The sequence below is a fragment of the Semicossyphus pulcher genome, unplaced genomic scaffold, assembly GCF_022749685.1.
Source record: "Semicossyphus pulcher isolate SPU_LCO1_2020_fin unplaced genomic scaffold, fSemPul1.0.p SCAF_9, whole genome shotgun sequence".
Classification (NCBI taxonomy): Eukaryota; Metazoa; Chordata; class Actinopteri; order Labriformes; family Labridae; genus Semicossyphus; species Semicossyphus pulcher.
Genome location: NW_027211770.1, coordinates 7,493,923 through 7,518,789, shown reverse-complemented (window position 1 = coordinate 7,518,789; position 24,867 = coordinate 7,493,923). Strand labels below are relative to the sequence as shown.

The 24,867-nt window shown below is 42.4% G+C and overlaps 1 protein-coding gene across 1 annotated transcript; it reads right to left on the bottom strand.

Moving 5' to 3' along the window:
* Positions 1-19,681: 19,681 nt before the first annotated feature.
* Positions 19,682-24,313, bottom strand: tent5aa (terminal nucleotidyltransferase 5Aa). The gene is made up of 2 exons (XM_069656058.1): positions 23,390-24,313; positions 19,682-22,930 (listed from the first exon to the last, which is right to left on the bottom strand). Exons 1-2 carry the CDS (start codon positions 23,813-23,815, stop codon positions 22,151-22,153), a joined length of 1,206 nt encoding a protein of 401 aa, XP_069512159.1. The 5' UTR covers positions 23,816-24,313; the 3' UTR covers positions 19,682-22,150.
* Positions 24,314-24,867: the final 554 nt, after the last annotated feature.

The window sequence follows — 24,867 nt, the reverse complement described above, 5'->3', positions numbered from 1 at the left end:
TTGAATGAGAAACAGTTTTATCAGGTGTTTTTGTTTGGAATGTTAATCCCTCACACATAGCAGTGCTGATTTGACAAATTGCTTTTACAGAGAAGGAAGACATTTGTTGATGCGAGAGTCTCCAAAATGAGCTTTTCAGCAGCTGAGATAAACAGCAGGTTTTAATGCTGTTAGTTTGCCCCAGCGGATCAGATCGGTGTTTTATAAGGCACAGAGGCCAGAGAATTTCTACAGAGCATCATGTAATCCTTCAGCTGCAGTGAAACCATGAAATTCAAGTGAGTTTTATGATGTCTTTGCTCACAATCAGTTATAAGCAATATGTTGTAATGGTTTGCACTTTTCATCACCTCAGCATTGAATTGAATGCACTGATGTCGTTGCACCATCTGGTGAAACTCACCCAAGGGCTCTCCCCCGATGACCTCTCCAGGCGATCCAGTAAACATCCTGTCTACAAATGAAGGGCAGAGATGGTGTCCAACCCGAGCGGGTGCTATGACAGGCTTCCCTCTTGAGAGGTTTGGGTCATTCAGACAGGAAATGAAAGGGAAAATGGTTGTAAAATGGGTTCTGCCCATGACTCATCGAGAGACCTGGCACTGAGAGCGGAGCAGCCTGGAGCTCAACCCTCAGCTTGTTCTGACCTGGACTCTTTTCTAGTAGTAGTACATTCCTATGGCGGTTAAGGCTTTAAGGCTGGAATTATGGTCCTCCGAAGGTACACGTAAATTCACAGGTAGAGGTGAGTTTTACGGGTAACCTTAGGTCAGCACTATTGCTTCCATGCAAGCTGGTGAAGCATGTTGTAGCCTTAATCTAACTTTTCTTTTGAAGGAAACTGAAAGTCCTTCAAGGAAACTCTGTTTTTGACAGTTGGATTACTAATAAATAAAGTTAGACATGTTAAATTATGCTTGGCTAATGTCAAATTGTATTTGGATGGTGAAAAACATAATGTTCAGAAGTTGTTGGCCATGAAAGCAGCTTGGCAAGGAAGGCGAGATCTGTCGACCACTTAGTCTGAACTGAAATCTCTCATAACTAATGGACTGAATCAGGATGATTTATTACACTTTGGTGGTCTGATAGGAGATTGTTGATTTAGCCACACCAGGTGTCCAAAATTCTAATTCATCAGACAACTTGGTTTGTGATCAATAACCTGCATAACTAATGACATTCCCATAGACCCCAGCTGTACTTCCTGTAATTCCTCCTGCTGTACTTCCTGTTATTTGCAGTCAGCATGCTAACATGCTAAACTAATACGGTGAGCATAGAAACAACCAGGTTAACATACAATTTTGACAATGTTGCTGTTAGCATGTTAGCAGACATTTGCTTGCACTTTTGTGGGTCTGAAAAAATAATAATTTTGAAGGCCAAAACCAATTTATATGTGTATTGAAGGCTTTTATTTTTTATGCCAAACACGAGATCTGTGTTCCTGAAAAAAACTTCACCTCACTGTGTCAAGTGCATTTAATATTTACAGCTCAACTCCCAATCAGTTAGCTTCAAGTGTAACCCTAGTTAGCATATGTAACTGTCCTGTATTTAAAATACTGTTTGCAGCATTTCGCAGCAGTATTCCTCTTTAATTTGTTCTATGAACAGCAACAATGAGGCTGGTGTTTATAAAGACATCAGATATACTGTAAGAACAAACAGTGACACATAATTAGATTAAAAGCCTGATTCGATTATGAGCATGCTGGAGTTTGGTTTTATGTATTTTGGACATGACACAGGTGGATGCAAACTAACCCCAGGAGACGTGCGGTGATTTCTGGACCACTGATGCTCTATTGGTGCTATTTGCTGACGGATGTGTCAGCACTGGGCTCATGACCGTTTTTTTCTTTGCAGGAAAACCTCCAGCTGGCGTTGTGTGTGGAATTACACCCCAGGATCCAAGCAGGGCCGGCTCTCAGAAAAGAAAACAGCTGTCAGACAATGAATTACTGTTCTGTGACCAGACAAGTGCCTTTCTGAGGAGTGGATGAGGAAGCTGGGAGCGCGTCAGGAACCACACACACGCTCATACACAAACACTTTTACATGCACACATACATACACACATATTGTATTGTATGCATACTTGTCCATAAGGTCACACACATGGAGAAGCAAAAACTAAATTACAAGTTGAAACACTTTCCCTTTCTGGACTCAACCTGTAAAGCCTGCAATATTTCATACTTAACACTGTCAGACTTAATACTGTACTGAGCCAACACATTAGCCCAACAGAATTTCCCTGTTTATTAACATTCACGCTCAGTGCTAAAGTAAGATCCTGAGGGTAGAAGGAAAAAAATGTCAGACTTTCCAAATATGCTGTTCTTTTAAGGTGGGAGTTCTCAAAGGTCTGTTCGGCTCACTTTGGCAGCAGCGTGGCTTTGCAGTGCAAACAGCACACATCCTCAGACTGACCCCTGTGAACCGTGCAGCTACACACATCTACCTGCCTGCAGATCTCAATGCTGCCTCAGTCTCACACATCACTGTGAGGGTCTGAGGCTCAACGGTCTCACGGCACAGAGGAGGCTCTTAAGGGAGATTGGTTAAAGGGCTCAATGTGTGATCCGTGTGTTTGCTGGAGTTAAACAGAATGTCAGAATATGGACCTAAAGATCAGCCAGATCTGGTTAATCATACGGTTAAGGTTTATTTTACTCAAAAACTGAGTGGCACAACACTGGCAATCCACATGAAAATACCTGTGTGGTTTCAGTGCATAAGAAATGAAATGCAAACATATATTCATTTTTTTGCTTAAAGTGACAATCTTGAAGATTTTCATTTAAAGTCACTATCTATCGCCAAATGAGGTAACACAATGGTGATTGAGCCTATGGCCCACTGATGAAAGCCTTTGCATTTGCAGTATTACAGACTGGGTGTCTGTGGCGACTTTCGCGGAATAAATCACAAGCGGCGCCCAGTTAGTGACGCGTTTTCCATCACCCACCAGTGGTTGGTCTGCCAGAGAGGGTAGGCGGAGCTAAGCGGCTGCTTTTCCGGTCTCTGGAAATGTTGCGAGTAAACAGTAATCTACTATGGCTGAACAAACAAAGAAAAGATCGATGACGACAGATACAACTTCAACAATAAGTGAAAATCCAGAGAAAAAGAAAAAAATTGGACGCTCAGATGAAGGCAAACAGTCTAAAAAGGAAAGCGACCGTCAGCCAGGAAAATCAAGAGTTACAACCGTGACAAAGGGAGCCAACCATAGACATCTGGTTGAATTGCGAAGTGTGCAATTACTGTTTATCGGCATTTGGTGTTGCCAAAGAAAACAAAATTGAAATGTTCGAGAATGAATCTTTAAGTATTAATTTCAATATGACAGTTTTAATCCCAACCAATAGATGTAGGAGTTCTTCCCTCTTCAAGGCACTGCAATGAATCCGTTTATACACAAATCTGTATCTTTAACCCAATTAAGCATCTGCCGGTGTGTGCATTCTTGCATCTTGTGACTATATGTAAGAATCATGTTTAACAGTAATAAAGCCAGCCCTCAATATCAGCAAAACTCATCCAGTTGCACTGTGCAGCTTCTGTCCTACCAGGGGGTTCTCTGCATTGCTCCTCGCTCACAAGACTCTTATCTTCTCTTACCAATCAGATTTAATTGGAAAGTAATGAAACTTCTATTTAGGGAAATGATACCAGTTTAGGAGAATCATCTTGTTGAAGAGACATAGGATAGCCTTATCTCGTTTTGGTTTTATGCGAGGGAAGAGACTGCACCAGTCTGCTCAAATTCAAATGAGCAGTGTCTAGTCCTTTCACTATGCCCTTGTAAGAAATTACTTGGCTTTTATATCAGCCCTACCATCTGGGTCCTTTTACCTCAGCAACTGACGAGCAAGCCTAAAATGGTTTTGATTTGTCTCTGAGAGAAGAGTACTGCGTTTTAGCCCAGAAACATTTGTTTGTTATATGAGGCCAGCTTTAATGCTTTCCAATCGCTTTGACCCCATTCAGTTGTATTTTTGCTTAAAACGTAGAGCTATTTTGGGACATAATGTATCGAACAAATTAAATTATGTTATTCTGTGTTATACGTTAAATCGTGGTGCTCCAGATAGAAAACAAACTGATGACAAGACGAAACTTTTTTTCAAATCCTTAAATAACTTTTAAATCCCCAACATGGTTTTCTGGGGGAAATTTGGTATATTTGATCAGTTTTGGGGAATTTTCAGTGAAGTACATTCGTAAGCAGTTTTAAGGCTACTATTAGTGGTCTGAAAAATGTATGGTCATATAAAGCAGCTTGTATTTTCAAAGCAATGGCTTGCATCAGGGCCAACTTTGTCATCTATTTTTGGGAAAAGACAGTTACAAAGGGGGGTCAAAGAGCCTCAGCAACAAGCAGGATGATACATGACAGACAGTCACAAGGGCTTTTCTGGGCCTAGTGTTTAGTCCACAGGAACCATGACAGTATAATGTCACTAAGATTGTATAAAACAAGCAGGTTAAAGTAATAATCTGGAAGATTTTCATGTAAATTAATCACTAACACAATGGTGATTGAGCCTATGGCCCACTGATGAAAGCCTTTGCATTTGCAGTATATGGTAAAATTATGGACAGGGTGTCTGTATGTGTGTCTGCAGAAAAAATCACAAGTGACTACCAGTTAGTGATGCGTTTTCCATCACCTAGCAGTGGTTGTTCTGTCAACAATAATCTACTATGGCTGAAAAGAGAAAGAAAAGATCGATGACTACAGATACAACTTCAAAAATAAGTGAAAATCCAAAGAAAAAGGAACAAATTCGACGCTCAGATGAAGGCAAACAGTCTAAAAAGGAAAGCGACCGTCAGCGAGGAAAATCAAGAGTTACAACCGGAGCCAACCGTGGACGTCTGGTTAAATTGGGAAGTGTCCTCCCACAATTACTGTGTATCGCCATTAGGGGGGTGCCCAAGAGAACGAAACTGAAATCTTTGTGATTGTCAGTTTAAGATAAAACATTTACATCTCATCTTGCCATGGCAACGCTCCAACACACAGCACACTGCCATTTCAGCTCAAACTAAATTCAGCTTTTAGCCATGGAATATGGAAAGCAATGGGGGTCCATTGGTGCACCACTTTGGTACTGACTGAAAATTTGAAAAATAAAAACATTGTATTGATTGACATGGCATTTTGTGGTGTTGCTCATGGCTCTGAGGGGATGAAGCCTATTAAATTGCATGATCCCTTGACTTTTCTTTCCAGGGCAGTAGAAGAAAAGTCAAGTCACCAAGCTTGTCATGGTCTACAGCCAGTCACTGGTGTGTCATTTCCAGCAAAACTCACACTTATGTAATTCCTGATTTTTGTTTAATTTAAAAAAATTATGAGATGATCTATTGTAAAAGTATGACAAAAAAATAAGTTACGAAATGCAGGCCACTAGCTAGCAGTTAGCTAACATTATACAAATAGGTTATTCTGGTACTAGTTGTATTTAGCTATTTCTGGCTTTTCAGCTGTTCATGAAACACTGGCTGCTCTTGGCGCTCTGCTGTTTGTTCTTCTTCTGTTTTGAGAGTGTGTTGCTCTGAATCCCTCAATGGTGTACGAACCAATAGCCCTCAGAATTTCTGAATGGGCCAATCTGTGCCAGAGTGTGCTCGAAGTCACGATTACACTTACAAAGAACACACATTGTCCCTTTTGTGTTAAGTATGAATTAGCAATTAGCATGTTAGCTTAGCAGCCAGTTCCCCATGGGGAACTTGGTAAACATAGCCCGCTAATATTAGCAAGCTAGCATTGTTATTGAGACCCAAAGTCCCTGCATTGACAACACTTATGAACCAAGAGGCTAATGTCCACTTCTTATATGCTTGCTTGTCTGGTGGAGACCATGAAAGCATTCTGATGTTGTCATTTACTTCAAAGCACTGACTTAAAGCCTCACATGTAAATTCATATTCTTTTTTTACCTGTATTCACAGCTAGTTGTCCCTGTGCACTTTGTGGTGTTTCAGATTATTTTTAATGAGGGGACTCCCCAACATTCAAGTGACTTCATAATGTCAGCGGGTCTAATTTCTGCAGACAAAGAAAGTCAGTCAGCTCCCAGCCAGCATCTTCTCACGACGCAGGATCTCTCCAAGTCAGTTCTGTTTCTGCTCACCGATGACTCACATCAAGCTGAAAATATGGCACTGGGAATATGATAGAGTCGAAGGGCGAAATGGCAATCATATGAGGACACTTTCACGCTATTCAGATAGTGTTTCATGGATTAATGTAAAACTAAAACCTACTAGTTTCAAACTCTGTACCCACCACCTTTCTCTCTCTCTCTTCCCATATCTCTTTAATACAAACAAACCATGCACAGACGCACACCCATCCATTTGTTACCACGACATGTGTGCTGATATGGGTGTAATGTTGTTTCCTCTGGTTGTGTGACAGGGACTCATTTTGTGGTTAAGATAGACCGCCACACACACGCGGGATCCATATGAGAGACCTGTGCAGTGGAAACTATCTCAACAACACACAACCACAAAACACAGTGGCAGCACGTGCTCTGAACAGATGCTGATATTCCACACAACCAGCACTGCTACAATACAAAAAAACAGAAATGCATGCTGATAAAACAGATACATTTTTCTAGGCTCAGATAATGAAACCTTCTGTGAGGAGTTTTTAACTGTTTATGAAAGTCTCAATTTAATACCGATTCATCTACAGGAACCACAAAAGCAAACCAGACCAACAGCGAGGGTCAGTATTTCTAAATAGTGATTTTTAATGCCTGTAATGGCTGCCATCAGGTGTGAGAAGAGTGATATATGGCACACAGATGTTGAGTTAATATTTACCAAACAAACACAATTCAACATTAAATGGAACCAATCCTGAATTTGCCCTCTTTCTCCCAGACAGATATGTGTCTATTTTAATTGTGCATCACATTGCATGGAGGTCAGGTCCGACATAGCTGAAAAGCAACTGCCTTATAACATAACAGTTATGTCGGCCTTGCTAACGGGCTATGACTTGATCTTGGCATTACAGTTAATAACCATACATAGCTGTATATAGATACATTAGCTCATTACAATTCATCTGGCAAAAAACTGTGTTCCAAAAATAGGAACATTTAAAATAAAATGGGAAATTAAAAATAAAAAAGGGAAAATAATCTTCATCTTTCTTTCTCTCACTTCCAAAAGAAATTGACTTTGTAGCCAGAAAAACACCTTCATGACACCAGCAGTACTGCTTTTGTCCACAGGGGCCGCCAAAGTCGACACAAAATGAAAATTCCTTAGAGCTGCTGTTTGATGTTGAAAAGTGAAAAGAAAAAATTTTACACCAAGATTTAGCAAGATTTTTTTTTATTTACAAAAGTACTGATTCTGTAAGCACAAAGAGTATTTAAAATGTCATGTAATGTAGCTGTAACTCCTAATCAGTAGTTGATTTTTCTCTCATTTGTCGGGAATACAGCAAGGTGACATTATTATTTTTATACGTAGAAATACTTAATACTTAAAGCTCCTGTGAGGAGTTTTTCACTGGTCATGAAACGGACTGAAATTAATTCTGATTACTCTATATGATCTAGAAAAGCAAACCAGACCATCAGTGACGAGACTGATTATTTCTTCAGAGTTGTTTTTAATGCCTGAAACTGCTAGTCGGGGGTAGGTGTCAGACAAAGCCGTTAACTGCACACTGCCTTTGTTTACACCTTCCAGGGCAAACATTTTAGGTGAGTGATACATATGACTGTTAAAGAAAGCAGGATGAGAATTTTTGTTAAGAACCACCACTTTAGCATGTCCAGGACAAAATCAGCAAAGAGATAAGAGTTACGGCTTTGTCCACAGGGGGCACCAAAATCAACACAAATCGAAGTTCCTCACAGCAACTTTAAGTAGACAATGCCAAGTCAGTTTTCATGCACATTGTGGCGTCTCAGCAGGAAAGAAAGAGAACAATATGTCTTGTCAAAAAAGTTTTGCGTTTTATTTATTAGGGTATTAATTGCTTCTATACAATGTCAAAAAAACCCTTTACTTCATAATTGTGTTAACTGAAATAATCCATCCATCCATTATCTATACAGCTTATCCTGTTCACTAGGAACCTTCTAGCTGTGAGGCAACAGCACTAACCACTGCACCAATGTGCAGCCCTTAACTGAAATCAGATAAACAAAAGATATATACTGAAAGTATTTCAGAGTGCATTGCTGGAACATTACAATATAAGGATACACATAATATTTCATAAGTCCAATTTGCATACAAACAGGATGTTGTGAGAAAACAATCGCAGCTCAGGTGTGAAAATTCGAATGCATGAGGTTTGAAAAATGTCAAATGTCAAAACATATTTATGTTCTATTTATTTTCATACTGAGATGGACAGAGGACTCTTGAGAACTGTCTGTCTGTGTCCCAGTTGCTGAGTGAGACAGTCTGTCCTGCAGGTTCTGAGACTTATATAAGATAAACCTGCTAACCTAAATGACACTAATCTCTGAGACGAGAGGATCACCTTCCCTCACTGCACTCCCTCACCTTCTCTCTCTCCACACACACATACACACAAACACTTCTTTTATGATCGGCTCCCATTGTGTCTGTACTCCCTTCATTTTTCCTCCTGTTCATCCCACCCTATCTATAACCTCATCCAGGATCCATGAATCACTCGGTTGTTTGAGGTCTGTTTTTCCGCCCTGTTGATACTGTCAGCTGAGGTGTACTTTTACAGGAGTCGATAAATCTTCGACACCAGGAACCGCAGCCACCAGCTCCCCATCGCTCCCACTGACACCTGCTGTTGACCTCTATGTCTGCGTTTCTCCTTTCTTGTCTGCTTTCTTTCCCAGAAGTGCTAACAGGTCAACACTAAACGGGTGTAACTCTAAGAGTTGGCTAATATTACCATTTCTTTGACACGCCTTTTGCAACAAAGACCTCGGCTGGTGTTTGCCCCAAATTTGCTGGATGCCTCACTTCCTAACTGCAATTCCACGTTAATTCAGGGGTTAATTTCATTGATTATATATTGAGTTTTTTAAAACACAAAGATTTTTTCTGTTTTTTGTAACAGTATTTTCAGCTATAGTGAAAGGATAAATGACAATACTCTTTCCTATCAGCAGCAGGTGTCGTTTTGGTGCTGGGCAGGTAATGTATCAGAGCTGTTTTGCTGAAATAGGTAACAAAGTTGGAAGAAGTAATGAGACTCAACTAATACTGTTACGTTATAGGCCCATCAACTGAAACAATGAGATGAATGCTGCTAAAACCCTGCGTCAGGGTTCATGTGAACTGTGGCGGCTGATAATTATCTGCTGTATCAACTGACACCTTTTTTTTTTTACTACACATTAGTCCATATCCCCAATTGTTAAAGCTCCTGTGTGTTTTTTGAAACCGACTGAAATGAATACTGATGCATCTCTATGACCTACAAAAGCAAGCAAAACCATCAGTGATAAGATTGATTATTTTAATAGAGATATTTTAAATGCCTGAAACGGCTGCTGTGGGGTCAGTGTCAGGACGAGGGGATTAACAGCGCGTGGGTGAAACAGCCTTTGTTTACATTTTTACACGGCAAAGATTCTCAATGAGTGATATGTTTAAATGTTCAAAGAAAGCAGGATTTTTCAGACAACACTACTTACACATGCACAGGACAAGATCAGCAAAGAGATAACAGGGACTTCTTTGTCCACAGGGGGTGCCATAATCGGCACAACAAAGTTCCTCGCATGAGCTTTAATATAAAAATATTTATTGGTGCAGCTTTAACTTGAGCAGGAGCACGATCTTAGTAAAGTGCTTTTTGGCAAATAAAGGGAAATTGTACATGCCTTTCCTTCCTGGATATAGGTTTTAGGGAAAGAAAGATGGCATTGGAGGAGTATTTTTCTGCTGTGTTGGTTTAATTTCCCTCATTTTGTTTGGACTTAAAATTCTCATTTGGTTACAGGTAACTGTTGGGCAACTGGAATACAACAGCCTGGTGGGGAGTTCCTATTTTATTACTGAATTATGAATGCACCTGACTGATTTTAATGATTTCTCTTGTTTGTAAGTTTAAAGCTCCTGTCAGGTTTTTTGCTTTGTGTTGATTTTGGCGCCCCCTGTGAACAAAGCCTTACCTCTTGTCTCTTTGCTGATTTTGTCCTGTACATGCTTAAGTGGTGGTTTTTAATAAAGAAATCTCTTCCTGCTTTCTATAACAGTCATATGTATCACTCACTTCAAATTTTTGCACTGGAAAAAACGAACAAAGGCAGCGTGCAGTTCGTCTGACATCTACCCCCCACCAGCAGTTTCAGGCATTAAAAATAACTATACAGAAATAATTGTATCACTAATGGTCTGGTTTGCTTTTGTCGATCAATAGAGTATTTAGAATGAATTTCAGTCTGTTCATAACCAGCGAAAAACTCCTCACAGGAACTGTAATTAAAAAAGATACAGGATCTCTTACTCTAATTGTTGTGTGCTTCTCTCTCTCGGTCATGGCAGAGCAGCTCGGTTTGTGACACCGCCTGAAGGCAAATCGTCAAAAGGTCAAGCAGGTGACGTCTACAGTAAGTTAATTTAAGGATTAGGAAAGGCCAGTATTGATTTAAGTTAATGACGGCTTTATAGACTCTGGGACATTGACACACTAATATAATAGCCGCATGTAAACATGCATTCTGATATGGAGCAGTAAACCTTATTGTCAACACAAGGCCAACATCAGCTTCCCTGTGAGACGAGTGTGATGTCTCTGCTGATGTCAGTGAGTTTAATTTTTGAGGCAGCTCAGGGGCCCAGTCCAGACCCATTCAGATGATGTTGTTTTACTAAGAACAGTAGTGTGCTGGAGGTCCAGCTGTCTGTGACCTGCAGCTGACTCTTTATCTCCCAAATGGCTGTTAAGATGCATGATAGATGTTTCCTTGCTGTTTGTACAAACTCATCCCTCTGGAATTTGTTTACAAGCTTGGCTTCATATTGGGGGGAGTTCTGCTCTCATGTCTGCTCAGTGTAATCCCACACTCTTTTAACAAGTAAAATGTTGTATAATGTTGAAATGTCGTAATTACTGGCGTTTCAGAGACTAAGGCACAAAGTCAATCAAAGCATTAGTTAGGTTGGCCACAGTGGACATTCCTCTCCTGGGGACTGGACTCCCGACTGGTACGACCCAGCAGTCGGTTTAATAAAGCACTGTCCAAACAGATCTCGCTTATTCCATAAAAACTTTCATCTGGAAAAAATTCTTCACAGTAACAGAAAGGAAAAAAAGGAGAGAACTTCTCCAATCTTTGCCATGGAAAAGCCATTAGAGAGTAGCTGAGCACTCAGGCAAGCTGGAGCGACGAGGAACAGGAGGATGACTGACAAGTGTCTGAGCTTTTCTTCAAAGGTAAACAGGTTATTATAAAGACATTCACTGGCACGTACTGTGGGGATTCACTTTGTGGTCAGCTTTAGCTATCACCCTCTGCCAGCTAGCTTCTGCGACAGAAGTCTTCCACAACTCACTCTTTAAACTTCCAAATCAAAGCTCCCTCAAATTAAGAGGCTATTCCATGTGAAGCTGCATCTCAAATTAACATCCTGAGATTTAGGCCCTTTGGCGCCGCTGTTACATCAATCTGACTTCTTTAGAGCGAACCACAAATGAGAAGGCTTCTTAAAGAGGGATTAAGTAAAGTCATGCTTGAAATTAAGACTAGAAGCACTAGCAGGTATGAAACATCTGCAGTAAGTAAGCAAATACGATTCCCTGGTGGCTGCTGCTTAAAGGTCAGGGTAATAAGAGGTGATGCTGTCATTTGAGCTTTGATATCTTGAGATTCAACTTTTATATTAGATTGGTCTAATGTGTTGATCATAACAAGTGTCTGGTAAGAGGGTGTTTTCTGCTCACTGGCTCTCATGTACTCAGACAGATATCCAGCAATAATAACCATTGTGCTAAATATTGTGTCATGGTCCCAGATGGATGATTGATAGAAGCACTTATGCTGACATTTAAACCGGTCTCTTGGGAGCAGTGCAACAAGCCACCAAGCATATTGCCTCATTGGGTTCAAATGGGCAATGTGTAAGTAAACACATCAAGCAGAGACAGAGCAGTTTAAGCATTCACTACATTGACATCCTGAGTTTTAGCTCTGTTTTTGGTCTCCACCAGCTCCAGCTCTGAAGGTAATTAAAGGGAGGGGGAGGTAAATGCTCAAAGCTCTATGTTCACCAGCTTTTTGCAACCTTTTGCCCATGTTTGCTGTTTGGTGTTGACCAGGTATCTCATGGTAGGTTTCCTGAGCTTTTACCCTGAAAATAGTTGAATCCTGCGGCTGGAAAACAAGTTGACAACACAAGTTGACGAGAGCAGTGGGACTGAATGAAAACAGTGAAAAAAAGCCTGAAACACTCTCAGGCAATAATTCTTTGTGTGATCAGTTCTGAAGGCAACACCGTTTACATTAAACACAGAAATAGAATCTGCTGTTAGTGTTAAAAAAATGGTTATGGCACCTTAAAAGTTTTTGTCAGATAACTGAATCCCCTAAAGTTCCACAAAAGCAACTAAAAGAGGTGGAGAATTCTTTAAACTGAACAGAATAAACATGAAATCTAACATGTCACGCAATATCTTCTTTAAAGATATAATCGCGAAGATCTCTGTTTCATTCTCTTTGGCGGCACCTATGGTGATAAACGGTAATTGCGGGAGCACACTTCCTCGCTGACGGTGGCTTTCCTTTTAAGAGTGTTTGTCTTCATCTGAGTGTTGAATTTGTTTCTTTTTCTTTGGATTTTCACTTATTTTTGAAGTTGTATCTGTAGTCATCCATCTTTTCTTTGTTTGTTCAGCCATAGTAGATTACTGTTTACGCGCAACACTTGCAGAGACCAGAAAAGTGGCCGCTTAGCTCCACCTACCTCATCAGTGGGCCATAGGCTCAATCACCATTGTGTTAGCTCATTCGGCGATAGATAGTGACAGATATTTATTTAAATTAAAATCTTCCAGATTATTACTTTAATTATTACTTTTATTTTAATTATTACTTTAATTACTTTTCAGTTTGCTCAGTGCTGCCACTGATGGATGGGGGCTATATTGCAACAATAATGGATAAGTGGATAAGAAGATAATACATTTGACACAACACAAGACAACAAAATATATCTTTAAATGGCAGAAATACAGTAGGTGCCTCATTGAAGAAGAACATAAATCATAAGATATTCCTGCACCATGGCGGTGCAGAACATTAAAGTTTAACACAGTGGTTATCATTTGAACGTTTTAAAGCTGCAGTCGGCAACATTATATCAATATGTGTTAAAATAACACAGGGTAAGATATATATGCATTCAACATTTGTTTTATTTGTTTAGGTCTGCTCAATTGTTTTTTGAGTTGTGTTGTTTTTCCTGTTTGTGCTGGCTTTGATTGTGTTAATTGTGTGTTGTGTAGCCTATGTCTTACAGTTAAGAGAAACACGATCTTACATCAACCCCATGTGAAAGAGGATCCTTACCACCCCAACCTGCCTCCAGACAAACAAACCTTACAAGAGTTAGAAAGAAGAAAACTGATGCAAAAGGGTACCTTAAAACATCCCTCATTATACCTGACAATGAGTTTTAAAGAACTAATACAAGCTCAGGCATATCGGGGGGGACCAGGGGACTAGAGATCACTGGCTTAACATGAGACACATGGAACACAGGATGGACTCTCATGGACCTTGGGAGCTTTAACTGGACCGCCACAGGGTTAAGAACTTTTTCCACAGGGAATGGGCCAATGAACCGGGGAGCGAGCTTGCGGGATTCAACTCGCAGAGGTAGGTTCTTAGTGGACAACCACACCTTTTGCCCTGGGGTGTATGTGGGTGCAACTGACCGATGGCGGTTGGCAAGTCTCTCATACTGTCCCCCAGTTTTCAGAAGAGCTGCTCTGGCTCGACGCCAAGTGCGATGGCACCGCCTCATGTGTGCTTGGACAGAAGGGACCTCCAACTCTTTCTCCTCGGAAGGGAATAGGGGTGGCTGATAACCATAGAGACACTGAAAGGGTGACATACCAGGCGCAGAGCTGAGCAACGTATTGTGGGCATATTCCATCCAAGGCAGGTGTGTGGACCACGTTGAGGGGTTCTGAGAGACGAGACACCGTAGAGTAACCTCCATCTCCTGGTTAGCTCTCTCAGCCTGGCCATTTGTCTGAGGGTGGAAATACTGAAGAAGTAAACTGGGGTCCACGGTCAGACAGAATGTCAGAGGGCAGACCATGGAGCCTGGACACTTGCTTTACTAGGACGTCAGCTGTGTCTTTGGCTGAGGGGAGCTTGGGAAGAGCTACAAAGTGGGCAAACTTGGAGAATCTGTCTATCACAGAAAGAATAACTGTATTACCATCTGACTCAGGCAAGCCGGTTACAAAATCTATGGCAATGTGAGACCATGGCCGACGGGGCACTGGCAAGGGGCGTAGGAGGCTAGGGCTTGGTTTGTTGGATCCCTTATTTTGTGCACAGACTGGACAGGCCCCAACAAACTCTCTGGTGTCTTGCTCCGTAGACGGCCACCAGAACCGTCTACGAAGGAAAAAGAGTGTGCGAGTTACCCCGGGGTGACAGGTAAGTTTTGATGAGTGTGCCCACTCCAACACACAAGACTCTATGGAATTAGGCACGAACAGTCTGTTGGGTGGGCCATTGCCTGGATCTGGCTGCTGATGCTGAGCCTCTTGGACCTCCTTTTCTATATCCCAGTTTACCAAGCCAAAAACACAAGATTCCGAGATTATGGGCTTAGGTGGAGCATCCGGTCCATCTTTAGAATGCTGCCTGGATAGTGCGTCTGGCTTGCCGTTCTTAGACCCAGGCCTGTAGGTCAGCACAAAGTTAAATCTACCAAAGAAAAGAGCCGATCTGGCCTGTCTAGGGTTAAGTCTCTTGGCAGTCTTTATATATTCAAGATTTTTGTGGTCCGTCCATACAATAAAGGGATGCTCATGCACATACAGTCGATTTTCCAGGAGACGTTGGAGAACTTTGCGGACATGTTTCTCATGCTCCTCAGGGTTACTGGAAAAGATGAGGATGTCATCTAGGTAGACAAACACAAAGTGGTTGAGCATGTCTCGAAGGACATCATTGACCAGGGCTTGTAGATGGACCCAGAAGCAGACTCAGAGACAGGAGAGTTGGTACGTTGCAATCTTTTACTGAAGATTCATCAAAAAAAAAGTACAAAACAGGAGCTCTCTCAAAGTAAAACAAAAGCACAAAACCTAAAAAACTGAGAGGCTGAAAGACTTTACAAAAATGTCTAATTTCGATTTACTAAATGCTCAAAGGTAGAAAAGACAAAACTTCTTACAACTGTCAACTAATGTCTAGACAGGGAGCTACAACGTTCTGGCAGCATGCTGCTGCCAGCTCTCAACTTAAATAAACTCCTAACGATCATCCTCCACGGGTGTGCTCTCAGCAGTCCAATCATCCGATTGCACACAGCTGTGCTGTTACCATGGAAGGCAGGGGAAAACAGGACTCACAGGGGTGGGATCGTGACAAAGTTGTACTGTAAAAGCAAACCTAACTGCCTCTTTAAGAAGAAGGAAACTGAATTTAAATCAGAGGCTAAAGGGATTCTTAAAGTAGATCAGACCACCTGTTTTAAAGGAAGAAAACAGACGCTTTAGGGTCGTTTCAGCATGGTTAGTGCTGAACTAGGGGTTTATTTATGAACTTATTAGGCAGGTGAGTGTCACCTTTATTTGTTTTGTTAGGCGGGAGGTTCAAGTTTGGGTTCCTGCATGTGACAATGTTGCACCTTGCTTTGAAGAAGTGTTTTTAGAAGTTTGGATGATTCGCTGGTGAGTAAACCGCTGAGCTGTTCAGAGGAAATCTTTTTGTAGTAACTTTATTTTGAATCTTTGGTAGCTGGAATGTTGTTAAACGCTACTCTGCTTACCAGAGGTGTTAAAGTAACCAAAACCTGTACTTGAGTCAAGGTATCAAGTAAACACATAGTCTAATAATCAGATTCATATGCAAAACATAATAAGAGAATCAATAGTGACAACACATCTGTATTACATTTAATTTGAAACATTTATTTACATTTATTATTATTATAAGGGAGGGGGTCTAATCAGATCATGTCTGTTAGACACTTGATAAAGCAGGAACAGATAGATCCGTTTTCTTCTGCTTTCTGGCACGTCTTGATCTTCTGGACTTTACATGTGTGAGGGTCTCTTGTTTAGGCTCACTTTTCTGATGCATTGACTTGACACCACCACGACGTCTAGGCAATAGACGTTTCGGGCGCTTGTAGAAGGAAACCTAACATATCTCAAGTGTGCATTCTTGTTTGCTTTGGTGTCTCTAGCAGGACGATGACTTTGAGTGCGTCGAACCACATGGTGCCGTCGGTTTACATTTTTTGGGCGATTATCATTACCCACGGAACGAGACCCAACATTTCTTATATTTTGGTACTTCTCCTTCTGGTGGGTGTTTCCAATATTGCGATAAGCCATTGGAGCAGGCAGATAATGCCCAGGCAATCTGACCACACGCGGCCCGCTGGTTTGTTCTTTTCCGGCGATTTTCATTATTAGGTGTGGACGCCCTCTGTTCTTAATGTTCTTCCTCTTCCTGTCAGTGTCTCCAAAATACGGTGGAGCCCATGGAGCAGGAGGATGGCTCTGTGGCAAGCGAACCACCTGGGGCCGCTTGATGAAATTTTTTCAGCCATTGTTATTATCCTGGGAAGGAGACCCAATGTTCTTCATGTACTTGGACGACTTCTTCTTCCGGGCATCTCTTAAATGGCGTAGAGCCCCTGGAGCAGGAGGATGACGCCGGGGCAAGGGAACCATTCGGGACCGCTTATTTGAATCTTTGCGGCCTCTGTCATGATCCGAGGAAGGACATCCAACATTCCTCATACAAAACGATGATGAGCCTCTGCAGAACGGGGATGAGGCCGAGGTGATGGAACCGACCTGGAATGGTGGTTGTAAACATTCCGGGAAGGAAACCCACTCTTTCTCATATAAACGTTCTTCTTCTTCCTCGTGTTTCTCAAATTGCGTTGAGGCCCTGCAGCTGAAGGATGACACAGAGGCAATACAAACAGCTGTTGAATCACCGTCTGCGTATAAACCATGGAAAATCTAGGGCACTGCTGAGGCAACAAAGACAGAGGATCTGACATGTTCTCATCATCCATGGATGGAGACCCAATGTCCATGTGATCCGGATACTTCTTGTCCTGGGTGTCTTTAGGGTGAAACAGAGCCACAGCAGAACAATTACTTGGAGGCTGAGGCAACAACAATGGAGGATCTGAAATGTCCTCATCACACATAGACAGAGACTCGATGTCCATCTCATCCAGATACTTCTTTTCCAGAGTGTCTTTACTGTCAGACAGAGCCTCAGCAGAAGTTTGACTTGGAGTCAATATACACTCCTCATTAGTGGAAGGAGACCCAATGTCTTTCAATTCAGGGTTCTTCTTCTCATGAATGTCTCCGATATGTAGAGCCTCAGCAGGAGGTTGACTTGAAGGTGATGGAACCTCCTGGGGCAACTGATCAACTGGGCAACAACTGGCCTCTTCCAAAGATGGAGTTCCAACGTTGACTGGTTATGGGCTCTTCTCCTCAATGTCTCCAGCATCCAACACGGCGTCAGCTAGTGGAGGGCTAGAAAGCGATGGAACCTCCTGGGGCAACTGATTTTTGTCCTCTTTATCGGTGTCCTCTTCCAAAGATGGAGTTCCAACGTTGACTGTATCTGGGCTCTTCTCCTCAGTGTCTCCAGCGTACAACACGGCGTCAGCTGGTGGAAGGCTTGAAGGTGGAGGAACCTCCTGGGACAACTGATTTTTGTTTTCTTTATCACTATCCTCATCCAAAGATGGAGTTCCAATGTTGATTGTATCTGGGCTCTTCTCCTCAGTGTCTCCAGCGTCCAACACGGTGTCATCTGCAGGTGTAGGACTTGAAGGCAGAGGAATCTGTGATTGCAGACTGAAGGGCATCAGACCAGGCACTTCTTCTTCCACAGCAGGAAACAGGCTTGGCAAATCTGCAGGTTCATGACGTTGAACCTCAGAAGCCTTGATGTTTACATGCTGGGCCTTGAAAAAGGCAATTTCATCGTCCACTGACGGAAACCATACATAACATATATGTCGGCGCTGTTCAATCGGCGGAGCTGGTGGATTTGGAGGCCAAGGGACCTCATCTGGCTGGTCATCTAGGTCGCTGTCCTCTGGCAGTGGAACCTCCTCAGCAGGGAAGTGGCGATACATCCTTGTTGTTGTTTTTTAACAACTTTATTTAAAATTCAAACAATAACAGAAACATTTGAGATGAATATGAGCTTATGTTTCATTTAAAAATGTCACTTAAAGGAGGTTCACATTTGTCTGTCTTAAAACAATACCAACACGCCCATGTGTACATTGAAAGGGTTTGCGGTCTCTACAATTTGTGGTCTCCTGTCCATACTCACCATTGAGGGACAAAACCGACAGTGCTTGTTGTGTGCAAAAATACAGTCCTATATTCAGCTGAATAAAATACGAGGCGTCAGCAATCTGAGTTTGTCAAACCAAGAGCTTCCTTCTAAAGTCTTTGAAAAAATTCCCACCCTTTCAGTGTACACACGGGCATGATAGTAAGACAAGTACGTTTAGTTTAGGCAGTTTGAGTTTGGGAATGAAAGGGCCAATGGAACATGAATGAGCTGTGAGCTTAACCAGTATCACGTACACAACACACGTCTCTGTATATGTCTGTATGTGCATTATTGCTCAGCCCAAACCTGTCAATCATTCCTTCCGTGGCTCCGATTAATGAGCTGTTAATGCGCTTAAGTAAAAAAGATAATGCCCTTATCATGTCTGCTAAATATAGCGGATCTCTTACTCATTGTGGGTTTTCTTCTCCATCTCCCTGAGTATCTAGGACAGTTTGTCACATGACCCGAGTGGCAGTCAGCTCTGTTGTGGAGTTTTATTTCAGCCTGACAACCACGACGAAGTTGGAGCCTGGTCTCTGCAGGCCTTAGCTCTGCTCGTCATTGCATTGCTGTTGGTGTATTTGGGGGGTTGGCTGTTAACAGAGAGAATCTGATGAGCACGCAAAGATATTCACTCTACAAAAGCGTTGAAGTTTCTCTTTTGGGTGCATGCAAATCCCCTCACATTCAACAACAGCTCTTTCTGGCAGCGGCCGAGCAGTTCTGGACGGGTTTCTGGCTGGGCCTGTCGGGCCCGGCAGGCCATGACAGGGATTTGCCTCTCTGTGTGAGTGAGCAGGGAACCATCTGAAAGCCACTGAATGGCTAACTTTGGTGAGAAGAGAAACTCTCTCTCTTTTGGGAAAAAAGGAGCTGAAGTGAGTCAACAAATGAGCATGTTCTCATGTTTGGCAGCAGCTTTCTGTCTGGACCAAACCAGGGCAGTAAACTTGATTTAGACTCACACAGAAACAAAACAAGAGACTTTGCAAATCTGATTTTCAGATATTTTATTGATGAAAACATCTTTAACCTTTTGACCCATTGGACACATAACATTATATAGCAAAAAAGCTATTGAGAACATATCCTCTGAAGCCCGATCACAGATTCAAAAGCACTGCAACACCTGCAGTGTGATACATTTATAAAAATAACAATCATAAAAAATATACATACAAGACGAGGATCTTTTTCTTCCTTTTTCAAAGTGTGATTTGTAAAAGACTGCATGACCAGAAACAGATATTTGAGACAACGCAACAAGACAATGCAGTAACCCACAATCTCTAACTGATAGGCACAATCACTAACTGACTGCAGCTAGCTAGCTAGTCAGCTGTTAGGACGTCACTGAGTATAAAATGACAATACATTGCCTGCACAATCCAAAGAATAACATCAACATGGACAGTCACTGAGAAGAAGAAACAACTGAACAGAGCGGTTATGGATAATTAGTATCAGGCGAGGATGAGAAAGAAATGCTTCTTCAGCAAGAAAATGTCCCTTTTCAGCGCAGTTGCTAACTTGATGCTGGTCTTCTGGGCCAAACCCACCGTTTTATGCTTAAAGTCATCCTTTCCTTTTTTATCTGCTCAGGGAAGGCTGCAGTACATTTTGCAAGAAGTATGTGAGTTGGCAAGCTGAAGCATGTTATCATATATGTACAGTTTTTTTTAATGGTCTGCAATGAAACATTAAAAAACATTAATAAGGATCAATAAAGCAACCTCACTAATGAAACCAAAGTTGCAACTTAAAGTCTCCTCAAGCTGTTGAGGAATGCAGATTTCTTCAGTTTCTAATGATTGCATGATTAAAACACAATGCAGATGCTGATTACAGAATGTTTTGGTCCCCCTGAATAAAGGGAAGAGCTGCATCACTGTTCATTAAGTCATAATGTGACCTTAGCAGAGACAGTTAGTACAGTAAAGCATGGTAGCCCTGCAGAGATAAACCCCATCACCAGCTGCACCCATCTCTCCAGACTGACTCACTCTCCCCCTCTGCCTTTAAAACCTCTATATTTATACTTCCTTCCCCTTTTCTTCCTCTGTTGTCTATTTCCTTGTCTTCTGTATCGACTCAGCATATTTTTCTACATCAACAAACTGCCTCATCAAACTTTTGGGCTATCAGCAGGGCTGCAAAATGTTTGGCACAACACTTTCTGAACCTCGCACAGAGCGTCTGCAGACGCAACCCCAGCTAAGTTCAAGCTCTTCAGCAGCAGCTGAGGAATTCCCTGCCCGGGTGCTACAGCAAATAGAGTCTCATCATCTGAGGTGTCTCTGTAAATACCCTTCCACTGTATGAGGAAGCACACATCAGCACTGTGTGGGACCCTCTCTCTGAACGCAGTCTTTCCTCTCTCTGTCTCACATCTTTTTCTTGTCAACTCTTGTCACGGATGAGAAAAAAGAGAAGCACCACTTTACGAAATATACAGGAAATTGTGTTTAAGTGACAGTTTTCTTAGTTGCAAATGATCTGAAATGCTTGTCATTCTTTCTTACAGCAATAATGCAACTCCAGTATTCATTTTTGTATTACAGTTTGGTTAATCAGGCAGTAAGTCCAAATTTTCACACAGAAAATGTGACCCCTGCAACAACATTTGAATGCTCCTTTACTGCAAAATTCACACTAACGCATGGTGCTCTTTTTCATCCAAACGTACACAAACATTGACATGTGCATGATTTCTAATATACATTCACAAGCCTCTGGGGTGCCTTTGTCATGTGTATAAACAGAGTGGGTCGAATTCACAAGAATCATATGGCCTGCTTATTCTTTTCTCTGCCCGTTGAGAGGCAATAGGCACTTAAAAACACAAATATGTTCACATATACAAATAGACACAGCTTCATATTTTGTTGATTTTCCCCATCAAAAGTGGGTTTTTATGTTAGAAACAATCAAAAAGAAAATCTTTGGTCTGTAAACAACCATAATTATATCCAAATGCAAGGCAGAGATGTCACTTTGTTATCCAAACTAGTTTAACAACATCTCGCCTCAGTTCAGCAAACCTAAAGCAGAGTCTAGGTGCTCAATTTGGAGCCCTGCACACACTTCTGATTTCAACTGGTGTGTCTGTGTGTGTGTGTGTGTGTGTGTGTGTGTGTGTGTGTGTGTGTGTGTGTGTTGGAGTAGCTGTCTACTTCAACTGATACAGCTGTTTGGTCTGCAATTGGAATGTGCTGGCTAATCGGTTCTTGACAGATACGATCGATCTCGTACAGATTTGATGACAGTTCGGCCGTTTGCATTCAAGCCGTCGCACACTTGCATTTAGCGTTTGTTTCAAAGCTGCACTAATGAGTCTTTTCCACAGCTGGCTGGCCTGGGCAGGATCAGGAGACGTCGGCAATTTCAACAAATGTGAGATATTCACATTGAAACACTTGAAGTGAAAGCCAAGTGTTCATACTGATGTATGAACAAACACGCAAGCTTTGTGTCAGCTGTCAAACACTGGGCAGGTTTGAGGCGGCCACTGTGCCGCTCACTCCTGTTTAAACAAATCAGACTGCCTTCCTCCTCCTCTGCTCGGGGCTCACTCAGTTACAGGGCAGCCAGGTGGAGTATGCAGGCTGCTGGCAGGCAAACACCGGCTGTACCTGTGCTATGTAGTAGTTACTGAAGTTGCCATCTGCCACATAAGGAGCAGGTTGGTAGTAACATGTAACATTAGCCACGTTAGGGATGACATTCTGTTCTGCAAGAACTCGCACTGCCAGCATGGCTATGAGCCCCAGGGTCTGCCGCCTCTCGTGTCCCATCAGGCACACCGTACTCTCGTTGACCACTCCGTGGAGGGTCATCAGGTAGTCGTACTTGCGGTCCTCTAGGCCCACAAAGTGGTTCTGCAGGTAGGACTCCAGCTTGCGCTGCTGCTCACCGATGTCAGGGAAGTCAATGAAGAAGCGAGAGCACATGTAGCGCTGCAGGGACTTCATCTCTGACTCTGAGGCGGCCCTGAAACCCCTCACCAGCAGGTGACAGTATTTCAGCAGACCCCCGCCTCGGATCTCCTCCGGGTTCCGGGTGCAGATGACCTTGTGACGTAGGTGGTCCAGGGCCTCGCTGAAGTCCCCGTACACGCTCTCACCCATGATGGTGGGGTGGAAGGTCTCGGCCATCGGGTTCTCTGAGCACTCGTAGAACAGCAGCAGGGAGTCCAGTTTGATCTGAAAAGAGTCCACACTGAACTCAAACTGCCGCCGGAGAGAGTCCACGAACTTCAGCTCCACATTCTTTCCTCTGTTGTTGGAGAGGGAGATGAGGCTCCAGCGGTCTGAGTCATTACACACCTTCACCATCTTCTGCACATAGGCCTCCTGTGTGTTTGTGTGTGTGAGAGAAAGAGACAAAAGGGGAGAGAGACAAAGAGTTTAATTATTAAGAAGAAAGCCTTTAAGTGAAAATCATTTATGAGCAGAGCTGTATGCATGCACATTTAGGAGTAATTATGCTTTGTGCTGATTTTCTACATCTATAAGTAACAGCTGAATGTCTTTGTGTTATTTATAGTGTTGCCCCCAATATTAAATGTACTTGGATACAGGATCTAGGTGGCTGAGCTCAGGATCCCTTCCAAATTGGTTTAACTCAATCCTCTTAACTACAGAAAACCAACATTTTACTATCACTTAACTAATCTAATTGCACATTAAGCTGGGGGTAATGGCCGCAAAGCCGAATGGGTACAAATGCAATTACATCTTATCACATGTCTAAAAGTAAACGAGAAGCAGCAAAAAGACAAAACAAATAACAACTCTACAAAGTGAATGTACCTTTAACGTTAACGGGGTTATTTTCTCTTTATTCACACAGTCGGGTAAAAAGTCCAGGAGACAGTCCAAAACTATGTCTTTCACGATCTGGAAATCACTTTCACCTTTCATGTCTGCGCAAAATATGAGGTCAAGGTCCTTAAAGCCTAGTCCACTGTCCTCGTGCAAAATGTGGCTGGCTGCAGAGCCGTTTAACCGAACGTCCCGGACGTGGATCTGTTTCTCCTCCATCCGGCTGCGCACTACTTTAACGATCTGCCGCGGCTGCATCTCCAGAGTGGGGAAGTTTCCGCGGCCGTGAATCGGGATGGTCTCCGTCAGGATGGAGTCCAGCCGCTGCACTTGCTCCCAGCTGAGGACGCTAACGTTGCTGCTTTCTGTGTCAGACTTGCAGCTGGTGGTGGAGCTACTGTCGTCGTCTGACATGGTGAAGGCGAAAAGTCCTCAGAGATTTAAATAAAATAAAAAAAGAAATAACAAAAATGTTCCTAAAATGATTTTTACGCACAAATTCTGTTTCGTAGAGGGGCAAAAAGTTCATCCAAAAGAGGAATCTAAGTATTTGAAGTCGTCCGAATTTACTGTAAACATATAAAAATTAAATTAAAAAATAAAAGACTCAAGGCAAACAGTGATAGTTGCAGCAATGCGTTACAGTGTAACGCAAAAAGCCTGTGTAGGGAGATCCAGTGGCGCAGCAGTCAAAGCTGGTGTTTGTTGAGGAGGAAGTGCATCCAGTCAATAGAAGCGTGCAGAAAACGAGCGATAACTTTCTCTTCTGTTTCTCTGCGCTTTTAAAACATTTGCTCCGGTGCCGCCGTCAATGCGTCCGAGCGCTGCGCATCACAGTCTTTGAAGGTCGCTGATGATCCAGGAGGGGGCTTGCTTTTCCGGCTGTGACTCCATCGCCCAAAGGCACGCCTATGATTTTATGAATTTGCATGAATAAGCTGCTCCTCAAGTCGCACTTTGGCACAATCCTCCCTGCGACGATCAAACCCTCAGTGGAATCTTGTGGATTTTTACGCACAGCTCCTACATTCTTTTAATTTCTCTCCCTGCTGCCAACAAATAATCCAAATAATGCAATTTGAATGTGCTCAGGAAATCCAGCTTGCTTACCCCTACTCTGTCTAGTTGAACATATTTTTCTCACTTGTGCAGAAGTTAACCGTTACCTGCCCACTTGGCACGCTGCGTCCTTCTGCAACAGTCAGGTCTGTAGTCTGAGGATGTCAGCTGTACTTCACCCCGCCCCCTCTGACAGTCTGCTGCTGGCTGAAAAGCCTGCACAACACGATCACACTGTAGAGCTCAACTTAATGAAGCAGATCCACAGCCAATCTTCTTTTAGAATCTAAATCTTATCTTTTTTGCAAGGCTTTTAATCTGAAAACCTTGAAGAGATGACTGACATGAAGAAGATATTACCTCATGAAATAATCTATGCGTATTATCCAAAATAAACCCCTGAATTC